Source organism: Cyanistes caeruleus, chromosome 2 (genome assembly GCF_971803275.1).
Source record: "Cyanistes caeruleus chromosome 2, bCyaCae1.hap1.1, whole genome shotgun sequence".
Classification (NCBI taxonomy): Eukaryota; Metazoa; Chordata; class Aves; order Passeriformes; family Paridae; genus Cyanistes; species Cyanistes caeruleus.
In genome coordinates, this window is record NC_141702.1 from 102754889 (window position 1) to 102768950 (window position 14062).

The following is a 14062-nucleotide window of genomic DNA, read 5'->3' on the forward strand; positions in this document are numbered from 1 at the left end:
TTGCACCCTCTGCACTAAGGGTCCCTGGGCCTATCAAATGCTGTATTATGCAAATTTAACTGGGCCATGTAAGGAAGTAGGATCTACTTCATCACCTGAAGAGAGTTGTGGGTTTAGTTTCTTTCTTGTTAAAAACCCTGCAAGACCATAGCAAAGCAATGGCAATGTCCTTTAATTTATCTCCTTTTTTTGTGTGCTTTCAAATGAATTCTCAATTGTTTATTGAAGCATTTAGAAGAGAGGTATCATCGACTAGATTCTCCAGATTTCAAGATTAACCAAGAACACACCTTGTCCTTCACTTGTCACAATTCCTTTTCCTGAAGTCAAGGCTGATCCTTGATTAATATGATTGTCTGTATTTGAACTACTCCAGTCAGGGGCAGATGGGGAAGGTTTTGCATTGGGGACCACAGAACCTAGGAGAGAATAAGTAGAACAGATTAAGCTAAAATTGTAGTTTTTATTGACTTATTACAAATAGGGGTTTTTTTTTGCAAGAGCCAGGTGTAGCCAATGTAAAAGTATCACATAGAGGTTAACTGCTATAAAACCTATCATTAGAGATTTTCATTTTAAAAAAGAATGCAGATGAAGTTCAAGAACAACTACCAAAAGCAGCAGCAAAGCTCTGTCATAGCACACATCTGTGCTTAAACCATCCAAAAAAAGAAACTTCTCTAGATTGGCTTACTTCCAGTTAGTAGGAAACTTTCCTCTGTGCTAAGTTAAAAGTGATACAATGTTAAGTATAAAAAAGATATGTGCAAAGAAAAACATGATGCTTTAAAGCATAACAGGGCCTGCCAGGGATATCCAAAACAGGAGAAAATGCATCTGTGTGTTTAATGTGCATATAGGGTCTGCATTAAAGTTGATCCTTACATTCACTGGAATAGACGTCCAGATCTGCAAAAACCACTAAGAAAATGCTTGCAACCTCCTACTAAGTATTCCACCAAATTCTCTCTACTAAATTCTAAAAAACCTAAGTAATATTAGATTCAAACAGTAATAACAACCAGCAGCAGCAGAAAGTTTTATTCTGAAAAGTACCAAAAACTCTCACTAGGAAAGCAGTCCTTTTGTCCAAATGCTAAAAAGTAAAAAGTGATATTTTAGTTCAAATAGCTAACCACCACACATTCCTCTAGCAAAAATTCAAGTTTTGTATGGTCTAGAGATAAACTCCACCCCAGTAGTTTTAGAATCAGCAAACCAAATAAAAAGAAGCAATCCTCCATTCTCCAGTAAGGCAAGAGACATTTGGAACTGCTTTTGTGAAATAGTTACTTCAGTATCTGCCAGAATTGGAGATGAAGGAAAGGAGATTGAAAATAAACAACTATTCTACAAGCTCAGTCTCCATTTCTTGTTTTTGGGAATACCAGTGTTTCTCTTCTCTTCCAGCTGATAAGGGAGTCTTCTCCCAGGATAGCACAGAAGAGATATTTACACTTCTCTGAAAGTTTTTTTAGACTTCTCTTACTGAACTGTCTCTCACAGGAGAATTCCACAGAGAGAAGCCAACAAATATTCATTAACTCTCCAAGTAGGAGAGGCCAAACCTCACTCATCAGCAAGTCAGTAACTTCACTGCTATTTCTGTGCTACAAGTAACTGCCTCCATTGTAAAATTTGTCATGTTGGTTAATGCTTTACATGGGTTATTTCCAAAATGCACAATCAGAAAGCCTGGCACTGCCAGTTTTTAAATCCAGGCAGCAGGTTATGTATACCAGGTATGTACTAAAATTGCCTCTAGAAACTCAAACACACTGTTGAATAGTTTTAGGAAAACTTTAAATATATAATTACTTGATAGAAAAATCCTCCTGTAGTCCACACACTATAACAACTCAAAGTGCTCACTAATAGATTTACTTAACTTTTAATATTGAATCATAGAACCTCAGTGCTTATAAAATATATTCACTGGTGCAGGAAAAACTACAAGTACCAAGACTGACGTCTCAAATAACACTTTTCTTTAAAAAAAAACCAAAACATCAAAACAGAACTGTTAGGTAAGAAAACAAAACGTGTCTGGACAAGAAATATTAATTGTAAGCTTTACCTGCAGGAGCTTTAGCTTGTGAACTGTTCCCAGCTCTCATATTGGGCAGCGTCTGTGTTTTCAGTGGCCCATCAGGTACCTGCAAAGCTTGTGTCCCATCTGAAAACGCTGGCTTCACCAAAAGCTCTGGTCTGGAAGCAATACGTGGCATAGTAGAGGACTGGATGTAAGGACCTACTGCTGCCACTCGACTTGGAGCAGAAGCCGCTGGCTGTGGTAAATTCCCATCTGAAGAAACCTTGGGGGGAAAAAAGAAGAAAATTTAAAGGATTTTATTCTGCAGTATCCATTCATAGAGTTTGAAACAAAAGTCAAAAAGGATAAAACAAGTAGCAAATGATATTCCAATATCTAAGGTGCTTTTTTGAAAAAGCTAAGAATTATAAAGCTGAGGTAGTAATAGGGGGGAGGGAAAAAACCTGAAATAAAATTCCACAACAGCATAAGACTTCTTGTCTGTAAAGAGTAAGTAGGTTAACACTAACGCACCATGAAAAGGACTTTAATAATACAGGACTTCTATACTCTCCATACTACATATGGAGAAAGACAACAAGTCTAGCATCTCAACAGCCTTCCCCCCAAGCAAGTTTTTACTTCAGGCTGTACAGACAAGACACAGCATTGACGTTTTCTTTATTAAATAGCCCACACTTACTGGTACATTCTCTTTCTGCTGCAGAGCTGCCTTTTTCTTCCACAGCCGCTCGCGCAGCTCATTAACACGCTTATCCATGACTGCCACCTCCAAGTTGCGCTTGTTCAAACACTCCCTCTGTTGCTGCAGCTTGGCATTCTGCTCCTGGTTCAGTTTGTTCCTCAACTGAATAAATTCACAAAGCAGTGGGGGAGGAGGGGAAAACAACCAAAATAAAAACAAATTCACTTTCAGGATGGAGGACAGGAAATTGTTGGAAAGAGAAAAGCCTTCTAAAAAGTCAAGTCATGTTTTCCCTCCAGAGAAAACTTCGTTAAATCTCCAAATTTTGCAGAAAGGAAAGATATAGACAGCATGTGCTCCTTCCTCTGTTTACCTTGAACCCAGCAGGACTAACCCTCCATTCTCCTCAGCATGCAGGGCCATCCACAGCCCTGGCAGGAACAGGAGCAATGGGATTTCTTTCCAGCAAGGTAAGGAACAACCCAACCAACTTTCAGCCCAGAAGAGCTGAGGGTCACGGGCTGGCCTCCCATTACCTGCAGCTCCTTGTAGAGGCGGTCGAGCTCAGCTACAGCCGACTGGTTGTCATGGTAACCATCAATCCGGCCGTTCTTCAGCATCTCCAGTTGCCTGGTGAGCTCCTCTACTTTTGACACGGCCAGCACCAGCTCGCGCTGCTTTTGCTGGAACAGGCTGTTCATCTGTTCAATCTCCTCCACTGCAAAGAAGGGCAGAGCACAATAGCTGCCCTGAGAAACAGCCCGGCGTGGGCTGCTTCCAAGGCAGCACTTAAGGAGACAGAGAGCGCCCCGCCGGCCTCCAGAGCAGGGCTGCTCAGCCAAACCCACTGCTCTGTCCCACCAGCCCTTCCTCTGGGCTCACTAGAATAGTTATGGAAATTTGGTCTACTTAGGGCACTGACAGAGAGGGAAAGAGAACTTTTCTTTTTTTTTTTTTTTTTTTAGACTTTCTGAGCTATGGAAACAAACAAAACCACACTGCCAGACTGAATTCATTTGGAGAAACCTAAATTCACTGAATGCTGAATTCAGCAGGAAGACACTCATTAAACCACAAGGCGTATTTATGGTACTTAGAACTCTGAATTTAGGTCATAAGAACTCAGTGACAAAACACTCAAGCTGTCATATTAAACAAGGACTCCGAGGGTTTTTTAGGATCTATTACAAACATCTGTCATCAGCTGCTCCCACTGCTGAAACTGTTCTATTGTAGAATGAAGTTTAAAGAATCAGTAAGAATTCAAGCAAGTACCAAAATCAGACCTGCTGGGGATGGTGCTGGAAAACAGATTCACATGCTCCAAGATCTTGTATTATTCTACCATCCCTCCACACCTTAAAACTTATGTTTATTTTATGCAACAGAACCCAAACAGAAAAGGGATTCTCTGACAGAAAAACACTTGGCTTTATCTTTCAACCAAAACGCTTCCTACTAAAACAATATATTAATGTTTTCAGTTAAGTCAGGCTGGAAAATAACAAGATCTACACAATAGAGAGGATGAAAAGATAGACAGAAGAATAATATTTATTTCAGACAATGTTGTATCAACATGCTGAACTACAAGCACCCAACCAGTACTATAGCAAGTGAGACCCTGGTCAGATTCACATCATTAAAAAGCAAATATGCAGCCAATTTTGGCCATTAGTTACCACTTGCATAGAAGGTAACTTGGGTACCAAGCTAAGCTTTGTTATAGTCCAAGGAAAAAACACTCTAAATGTGTAGGGTACTGACATCAAGGAGGAAAAAGTTACTGTGGTGCACAAAGGTATTCAAGTAAGGAAAAAACCACACTGTAATTAAAGAGAAGACATGCTATGCTCAAAATACAGGGCGCATTTACAGGATGTTTTAAAATATAGTAAGAAAATATATTTTATTCTAGGTCAGTCATGAGTTTTCTTGGTAAATACAAGATGCACAACTGTTAAGATTAACATTTCCTGAAATGCAGTAAATAACTCCTCTGAATCACTAAAATCACTAGAAATTATTGACTTCCAATAATTATGTTTCATGAAAAATCCCAGGCTACCTTCCCCAAGCAGCAACTCACCTAATTTCCCATTGCTGAGTCTTTTTTGCTCTACATGACCTTTCAATGCTCTCACTTTCTTAAGTTTGGCTTCTTGATTCTCAGCAATCTCCTTTAATCGCTTCAGTTTTTCCTGTTCAGCAGCTTGCTGTTGCTGTCGCTGATCTTGCTGCTTCAGGAATTTCAGGCGCTGTTCCTGCAGTCAAGACAAAGATTTTGAAGTCTTAAGAAAAATTTCAGCATTCATGTTCCAAGACATTTGCTAATTTGATTTAATCACTACTCAGCTCTCGAGTTACAAGAACTAAGGACAATTTTCACCCTCTCCATGCTGCTTGTACTTTACATATGTCACATTATAAACACCCAAGTCATACTGGAGAATATTAGACATTCTTTATGCAGAAGGTATTCCATAAATTATTGGTACTTTCTATTACAATTTATACTTTTACTAGTTCTGCTAAAGCCTCCTTGAGATAGAGGATGGCTGCACACCAAACCTCTGAAAACACACCAGTCTCCTGATAATGATCACCACCATCATCACACAGATAATTCAGGACACTGGAAAACCTTCACAGTGACCTGGTCCTCATTTAAACAATAGATATCACCTAAGTGGAGAGGATCCTTTTGCCTTTCCAAAGAGAGTAAAATAATGTGTTAACAGTTTCTACATACACGTCTAGTTTAGACCTAGAAGAAACCATGGGACCACTAGATCATCTACAAAGAATTCCTCTAAATCACTGGCCATTATACCTGGATTCCAGCTCTGGAGATGACAGATTACTCCAGGAGAGTAGAAGTAATAAGACTTTCTCAAGCACCCACTAAAATCCAAGACTACCACTGCATACTAACACTAGAACTCCACACTTCCTCCAAAAAAACTGAACCCACAGAAGAAAAAAAAATTTAAAAAATCACCAGTCAGATTCAGAAAACAAGGATTCTTGGAATAAAAAAGGGAGAGCAAAAAAGTGAGCTCGCCTTCTGGAGAAAACCAGGACCAGGAAGCACGCTCAGTGTATGCACTACTTTAGAGTCACTCCTACGCAGGAAAATGTCACCAAAAAAAATATCTATTACAGCTTGTGTCTAAAAAGAAAGTGCATTTTTCCTCCCTCAGAATCTATTTTTAATATTGCATCTGATTTCAGAAGGCAGGAAAGAGGCAATGGAAAGTCACTCTAAAGAAGCACCTAGGAAAGCAGGTTTGTTCCAGGGAGGCACTGAAATGAAAAGTCCTACTAGTGGGACACCCACAGGGCTACTTCTTCAAACCACAGGCAGCAAACACCTACCCACCAATGGGTAGCTATCCAGACTCAAACTCATATTTTTAATTTTTTTTTTTTTATCTTGTACAACTCCATTTACAGTAAAAACAGCAGTCCTATTTCTTGTGACTACAGTACTATTTATAAGACCAGGGTGTACTGCCATCACCTGTGAGTGAAACAGAAGCTGTGGAAGTTTAGGCTTCTCATATATAAACACATCTCAGCTGGAACTGAGAAGAGGGCAAAATTCTTTGGCCAATTTAGCAAGGCAGTATGGGTATTAATTGTGCTGCTACTCTTCAGGTGAAACCTCTCATCACTCGGTTGATTGACCAATTTCCTGCCTGCACTGGCCATTTTCCTGCAATTTCCAGTTGTACCTGTTCCTACCTCCCTGCCTGCACTGACCATTTTCCTGCAATTTCCAGTTGTACCTGTTCCTACCTCAAAGCAGAAAAAGTTTTATTGGCTATTTTGACAGGCCATAATACCACTCAGCAGGTGCCGCAGAACTACTAGAAAGCCATGGCTTGAAGCATTTTCCTGAGATACCATTATTGAGGGCCAAGGGAACTGAACAAGAGACTAAACATACAGTTTAGTATAAACACACACACTGCTGATCTCCTAGGGAGAGGGAGATAGAGTGTGCGACACAGGAAAAGTCCTGAGGGCAGATCCTCAGAGCAGCCTTCTTCCCCAGCAAATCACTCTCTGAAATGCATGGGAATACCCACACAGACAGACAAGCCCTCCTCAGGACAGGCTCACATTTAACCATTCTCTGCCAAAAGCAGCATTTTCTGTTAGATTTTCAAGAGCAATGTGTACCAACAGCATTCAAGCAAAACAAACTCTGTGCCACCATTCTGCAGATGGATTCAGAGTATTTTTTTCCCCTACACAATTCAGGAACACCCTGTGTGCTTCCATTAGCTTTTCTATTATTGTTCTGCAAGCATTTTATAAATCACAGTCCTAGGTTACTTTTATCACATACCAGACATCTCTTCCAGCCAGCTGCCCCAGAAAACCAGGCATGCTGAACTCTTATCAGGAGAAGGCAAGATAGCATGACAGGACAGCAGAGACAAAAGCACTGTTTAGTGATCAAACTGGTGAATTGCTGGTCAGCACATGGGCACAAATAGAGCTGGCAGAGCCACCAGGATGAATGACAATATATCAATGTTGTGTGCTCTATCCTTTTAGTAAGCTAAATGGTCACTTCTGTCACTGGCATTATTTATATGTTTTACAACTGGGTATTTGCATACCTTGACTTTCCAATTTAAAAACAGGCAGCCAAAGAAAAGGCACCCTCTGTTTAGAAGGGATTAAAAAACTCCAATTCCCCAATCTTCTCTCTGCTTCACATGACTCTTACTATGTTTGTTTCTGGCTGTAAACAATCTAATTCCAAACTCACCTTGTTAGCCAGCATTTGTTGTTGAGCCTCAATTTGTTGCTGCTGGCGTGATGCCATTTCCTGAAGTTCAGCCAGTGTCATATCCATCCTTGGTGCACTTACCTGTCAAAGAAAACCCAAAGCACACTAAGTCTAGAATTTGTAGTCTGGCTAGCATTTAGGAGAGCTACTACAGAAAAGTATGATAAAAGCCTTTCAGAAATAACAACTGACTAGCCAATAAAATAATTAGAGAGACACAGCATCTTCTTATGGTAAAAGAATACACAACTGTACGTTCATATGCATATGTCACCCAATCCAACAACTCAGATAAAATTACATCTCTTGGAACACCAATATTTCTAGCAAAATCCCAGCAGCATTTTAAAGAGGCATTTCAGAGCCCTTTATAATTCAGCTCGGCATGAATCAGCTTTGACTGTCTGAGCCTAGAATGCTCAGCATGTGGCAGGATGGATCTGGGCTCGTAGGTGTATCACTACAATTTAAAGCACTTCCACGTAAGTTAAAGAAAATAGAAAGTTTAAATATGGCTGGGCAGGAGGGAAATCAGACAGCACTGTTATTGGTTGGCAGTTCAGCTATTTCCTGGATCTAGATTCAATCTTACACCCATAATTATGGAGCAAGAGCAGCAGGCAACAGATTCGGTGCTGAAATAGTAACAGGTGTCAACTTGAAATCTGGAGATAGGGATTTATGACAAAACTGCAAGTGAAAAAAAACCTCAAATTGAAGTAATATTAGAAAAGAATTCTGGTGAGAATTGAGAAGGGGAAGTATGGTGCATTTGCTGCTCTGAGACCACCTGTACAAGCACAACTATGGCAGCCAACAGATCTTGGTGACATCCTGAAAACTGAAAGCCAGGATGATAATTGCTAGAAGCTTTGTGTCTATTTTAGAGCAGCCCATAACAACCTCTCCACAAGAGCCTCTTAGCTTCTTTCCATGGCATGATTTGCATCAGTATCTCCAAAGAGGGGAAGTCTCCATTTTCCTTATAATGGTAATTCTTCCAGAGGCCTGGGGGTGCTAAATGTCATGATATATTCACTTAATGCCATTTTGCTTTTCCCAAGAGTTTATGAGGTTACTTCAAAAATTAATCCCATTGTCTGATTCAATTCTCTCCAAAGCACTGTGTCACCACAGAACATGTCTCTCAAGGCCCCATTAGACTTTTGCACTCGCCTTATGGGGCTGTTAAAGGGTGAGTGGGGGTCCTGCTGAGCACTCCTTGGCTCTCCAGTCAACAAATTAGCTCATGGATGGGAATTACAGAGTCTCAGTTGGTGGGATATTGCCGCCAGTGCACTGTCCTGGCAGCAAATGTCACTTGCTGGTCTTCAACTAGCAGCAATCTCACAATGATGGGGTCTCCTTGTGCCAGGAACTGATATTCTCTGTATCCACAGTAGCTATAGCTAAATCCTATCAGTATCCCTCAGGATCCCTGAAGTACCCTCTCCTGAGGTAGAGGATGCTGAGGATACCAGGGGCCTCTGGGCCAGTCACAATGGGGGGCACTTGCCACTTATTCCCTGTCAACTCACCTCAACCTCTAATATAGACAATTGCTGGCACCCCCCAGTCACTCCAGAGATCCAGATGGGTTCTGCACTCCTGTGCCTTGATGGCATCAGTAACACACATCAGTCATCTACTACAGCTCTATACTTGCATGGATCTGATGTGCCAGGCCATCAAATCCACACAGTCCAGTGTGCCCAGTCAACCCTCTCCTCCTCCTGACCAAAGGCAGGGACCCTCTATTCCTGTTCTGGATCAGAATATTCTGGCTGACCTTTGCAATGCCAGGCCAGAAGTCCCCTCACCATGGTTAAAGGAGGCAAGTTCAGTCATTTTATGCCTAGTAGATCACAACTGGCAGCTACACTGACAGTCTACTTGTGTGACTCTTTCTGAACAGCTCTCTTCCCTCTCAGTTCACAGATACAGGCTTTCACCTTAGAGATGGGTTCAGCATCCCACAGGACATGCCTCATGTCCTGTCCCTGCTCACACAGAAATAACCAGAGTTTGTTACATGGCCTGCTCTTGGGGCTTTCCTCCCCTGTGACTGGGGTAGGAGAGGAGTGATCTCTTGGGCTGCCCCTAAAGTCTGGGGTGCTGGCCCACAAGGATGTGGAAGTACCCAGTTTCTTCTGCATTTCAAAGCCAGGGGGATGCCACCTCTACAGTTGGTGTATCCATCTGCAGGTAATAAAGTGCCACCAAAATGCTGGAATATGATGCAGGGGCACTTTGAACCACCTTCTTCCATAAGGCCACTGCATAAGGGACATCCTCTAGATCTTTAGGGACATTGTCACTTTTTAGATCACTATAGATGACTTCCAATACTGCCAATTCTATCGAGTGCTGGATACCTTCAGGTGAAGGGATTCACTCTTCTGGGAATTTACAGGATCTTCCTTAAATGGACACCTTGCCCTCACACTTGAGAGGAGCCATGTCCAGAAATTGAAAATTGCTCTGTTTTCCAATTCTTCTTTCAATTTCCTGATCTCAGGATCCCAGCTGTTGGGCTCCATGACCTTCCAAGTGCTGACTCAGCCCCATTTCCCCAGCACTGAAACAGCCAGGCAGAAATCTGCTCATGTGGCTGGCAGCTGTAATCTTTTCACAAGTTTTGAAGTTCTGATGAGGTCAAGGACCAAGTAACTTTGTCTCCTGTTTGCTTTGTCTCACTCCTTGCAATGTCTTTTTTGAAGGACCAGCTTCTTTATCTAACTCCCACTATCCTAATTCTCCTTCCTTTCCAACCAAGGGTATGGCTCTTCAGCTTACTTTGTTCATTTCCATATCTCCTTTTTCACTACTGGGGTACAGTTATGGTGGTTTGAGTCCCTGTCTCAGCCCTAGTGTCCTCAAACACAGTTTGGGGTCCTACCTCAACTACAGTGCTCTGAGTACTGACCCGTGGCTCACACAGGGTGTCAGACAGCTGGGTTTCACTGGGGTAGGCAAGGCACCCTTCTCTCAGCTGACATGGCAGCTTGCCAGGGTTGATTGATCACCTGTTCAGGTGTACAGCCCTAGGCAATGGGAGGTGACAAACACCCCAGGCACCTGCCCAAATCCTTCCACACCCCCTGCCACCCAGGAACTGAATGCCTCACAGCACATCTCAGTATCTCCTCACCTAAAGTTTGTTTTCTCTTACACCAGCACGACACTGAGCTCCACAAACCCCACAGGGTGCCAGCAGTATTAGTTAATATTACTAACAGCTTATATACAGATGAACAAAGACCATGGGAGCCTGCATTTTAAAAGCATTCACATCAATCTCAGGCAGGGAGAGGGAGGACAGGTCCCCACAGAACAGCTCCCCCAGCATAACAAGGTCATCAGTGTGAGGGCATTAATTTGTTCCCAAACTCAGCAAAAAAAAAAGAGATAAGCAGTGCAGCTGACAAACTCTATGTCCCACACAGGAGTTTGATACTTGGCAACTACTTTTTACTGTGGTATACAAAATATTTATATATGTATGTAGATATATATATAACTGCCTTTGTCTCACCCCTGTTTGGGGACCAAAAAGGATTGTGGTTGATTGACCTTGGCTGGATGCCAGGTGCCCACCAAGCTGCTCTACCACTCCCCTTCCCTGCAGGACAGAGAAAATAAGTTGGAAAACAACTCCTAGGCTGAGAAAAGGCAATTTACTAAAGCAAAAGCAAAAAAGTTTGTGCAAGCAAGCAAGGACAAAACACAGTTTATTCTCTACCTATCAGACAGCGATGTCCAGGATGTTCCCAGGAAGCAGGGCTTCAGTATAGAGAGCAAATGCTCCAGGAGGCAAACATGGTAAAATAACAAATGTTTCCCCGTTCCTCCTCCTTCCCTCGGCTTTTGTATCTCAGCTGACGCCACATGCCATGGAATATCCCTTTGGTTACTTTGGGTCAGCTGCTCTAGCTGTGTCCCCTCCCAGGACCTTGCCCACGGCCAGCCCCTTGATGTGGGGGGATTGTTGAGACAGTGCTGATGCTGTGCCAGCCCAGTTCAGCAGTAGCCAAAACTCTGGAGCGTTATCAGCACCTTTCTGGCTGCCAATGCAAAGCACAGCACTGGGAAGGCTGCTAGGGGGAAAATGAACTCCAGCCCAGCCAGACCCAATCCAGCTAGCCATTGCATCAAGCACTTACCCCATTCTCTATTCTTCGGTCACCAGGCACTTTCACACCATTTCTTTTGAAGGCTGGATCTTGAGACCTTTGTCCAGTCCCTAGATAGAAATAGTCAGAGATGGTAAGGTAATACAAGATCTTTCTTATTCTTTTAGAGATAGCATTCAGCACAAAAGGAGAATCAGAACAATCATTATGGTGTAGAATCTGAACACCTGTTTTTACGCATTTACTACTAAGATAAATTCAAGTGATGACACAACACATTTTCTAAAGAGATTTCTGTTCAATGTCAACTTTTATGTTAAAGTATAGGTCTGTTCAAAAATACAGCTTAACCAATAAAAAACAGCTTAACCAATAGTTGGCTGTTCCAGAATTTATCCTGTGGCAAACAGGCAGTCAGCCCCTACCAAATGTGCACTATAGATACACAGTTTGAAAGCGCACTTTCTTCTTTGTGACAGTCATGGTGTCAGTAAAAATGCTGCTTAACTAGAATCCTATCTTATTCCCATCAAATTATGTGCAAATAGTGCTCAGATGCCCAATATCAAACTCACTGATTTCCCTGTAGAACATAAGTGTAATACAGGACAAAGCCATGCCTGTTACCTTCTTGCCCATTTAATTCCTATTTCAAGACCATATTTCTGTGAGACTAACTCAGAAGTACAACTCAAATACATTGCTTAGCAATGCTGTGGCAAATAAAATTACAATAATCCTAATACTACAAGCAGCCTGGACTTGAAAAAAATACATTTTGACAACTAAACTGCTCTGTAAGATCCTCAGCAGGTAGAAATGGCACAGCTTTAGCTTTTCACGCACTCATTATATCACCAGTACACACTTCAAATACCAAAATACACTTAGCCCTCTAAAATATGCTGGGTACAATGCCACTTAATAAATGCAGTATTTCCAACACTGAGGAAGATTAACAATGAAAACAAAAAAAAGGGGAGGTAGAAGAATCTGGTAGATTGATTTAAAGGTAAAAGTGAAAGATTCTACTGAAGAGATGAATGTGGGATACACAGAAAACCCCTGAAATACTTAAAGTTATTTCCTTTACAGGTCTCACATTTCAATTTACAATGAGAATTAAATTCTCAGAGAACTTCACCAGGCAGTTCATTTAATGCTATTCCTAAAACTAACACATATGTAGGATAAACTTTGAAGAACTCTATCTTTGCCAAGTATGCTAAGTTAATCACCCTGGTAAAGTATTATCCAGGTGAATAATCACCCAAATCACAGATTACATTATGGGCAACAGTCTGGTTATTATATTTAAAAGAAGAGATCAGTACACCACAGATCTCAAGATATTTTGCTGGAAAAAATATATTTAACACAGTATGCCCTTGGATGCTTTGGTGATACCCAGCTCTAGAAAACCAGCAGAAATTTCAGTTTGGATTTACTGTTCCCAGGTATGGCAAGGGAAGATGAAACCTTTACAAAAATTAGCTCATGGTCAGACAAAAAAGGGCTGCAACGCCTACTGGCTGTGAGCACTAATAAATAACACACAAACACTGGTTCCTTAACCTTGAAGAATGCAACAGGACTTGAACAAACAAACCAGCTGAGATCAACACCTACCTGCTTCCCGGCAGGGCGAGCGCTCGTGCCGGAGAAAGAAACGCACCTCGCTCCTCTGCATTCCAAACCTCTGCAGAATATCCAGCATCCGCTCGCCATCAGCTATGGGACGTTCTGAAAAGGTCAAAAATCAGTTAACTGCTACAGCTCACCATAGCTTGGGCCCACACCAAACCAAAAATATCTGTCCATCTTTCACCTGAGCACCTGTTAGCACATAGCATTTTCCCTCATCCAAGGGATTTCTACTTTCCACTAAAGAAGCCACTGCATTGCTCCTTGCTTCTGAAACTAAACCAACACCTCTGAATAGCAGCCCTGCAAAGTCCACCCCGAAGGGGAAAGCTAAAGCACTGCCACAGCCCTGGAAAACAAACAGGGAATTTAGAACTTTCAGTTCTAGTGCCCTCATTTTGTATGTGTAAATCACCTTACCCACTCACCAGGGCAGGAAATGTGCTGTTGTACCTTCCACTCCTCTTCTGTGACACCTCATTCCTTAGTCATTCCCACCCTCTCCCCAAGGGCACTGCTGCCACAATTCCCTACAGGGACTCATTTACTTCCTAATTCCCGTGAGAATGAAGTGAGATGCAAAGATAAACTCTCAGGGAAGAGGAATTCTTCTCTTAACGCTGGATGGCAGCCCTTGCATTCATGCTCAGGCAGAAGCACTCAACACCCTGAAGAGGCTCCTTGGCAGTACCCAGCAGGCCAGATCCCCAGCGTGCCAGCACAGCTCCTGTCACTTCAAG

The 14062-nt window shown here is 42.1% G+C and overlaps 1 protein-coding gene and 1 pseudogene across 19 annotated transcripts in view; both read right to left on the reverse strand.

The window, feature by feature from the left end:
• Positions 1–14062, reverse strand: part of TP53BP2 (tumor protein p53 binding protein 2) — a 64199-nt gene that overhangs the window by 13436 nt on the left and 36701 nt on the right. For 17 of the 19 annotated variants that reach the window (XM_086878829.1, XM_086878831.1, XM_086878833.1 and 14 more), the window contains 8 exons: positions 13308–13421; positions 11709–11788; positions 7525–7626; positions 4828–5002; positions 3275–3456; positions 2736–2900; positions 2078–2315; positions 291–419 (listed from right to left, as the gene is read on the reverse strand). In XM_086878829.1, the coding sequence (XP_086734955.1) occupies positions 291–419; positions 2078–2315; positions 2736–2900; positions 3275–3456; positions 4828–5002; positions 7525–7626; positions 11709–11788; positions 13308–13421 (1185 nt within the window). Of the gene's footprint in view, positions 1–290; positions 420–2077; positions 2316–2735; positions 2901–3274; positions 3457–4827; positions 6476–6529; positions 6974–7524; positions 7627–11287; positions 11522–11708; positions 11789–13307; positions 13422–14062 lie in introns of those variants that run through there. The other 2 variants (XM_023922897.2, XM_086878846.1) reach the window with 2 other exon arrangements.
• LOC147655060 (uncharacterized) lies at positions 9435–10356 on the reverse strand (annotated as a pseudogene).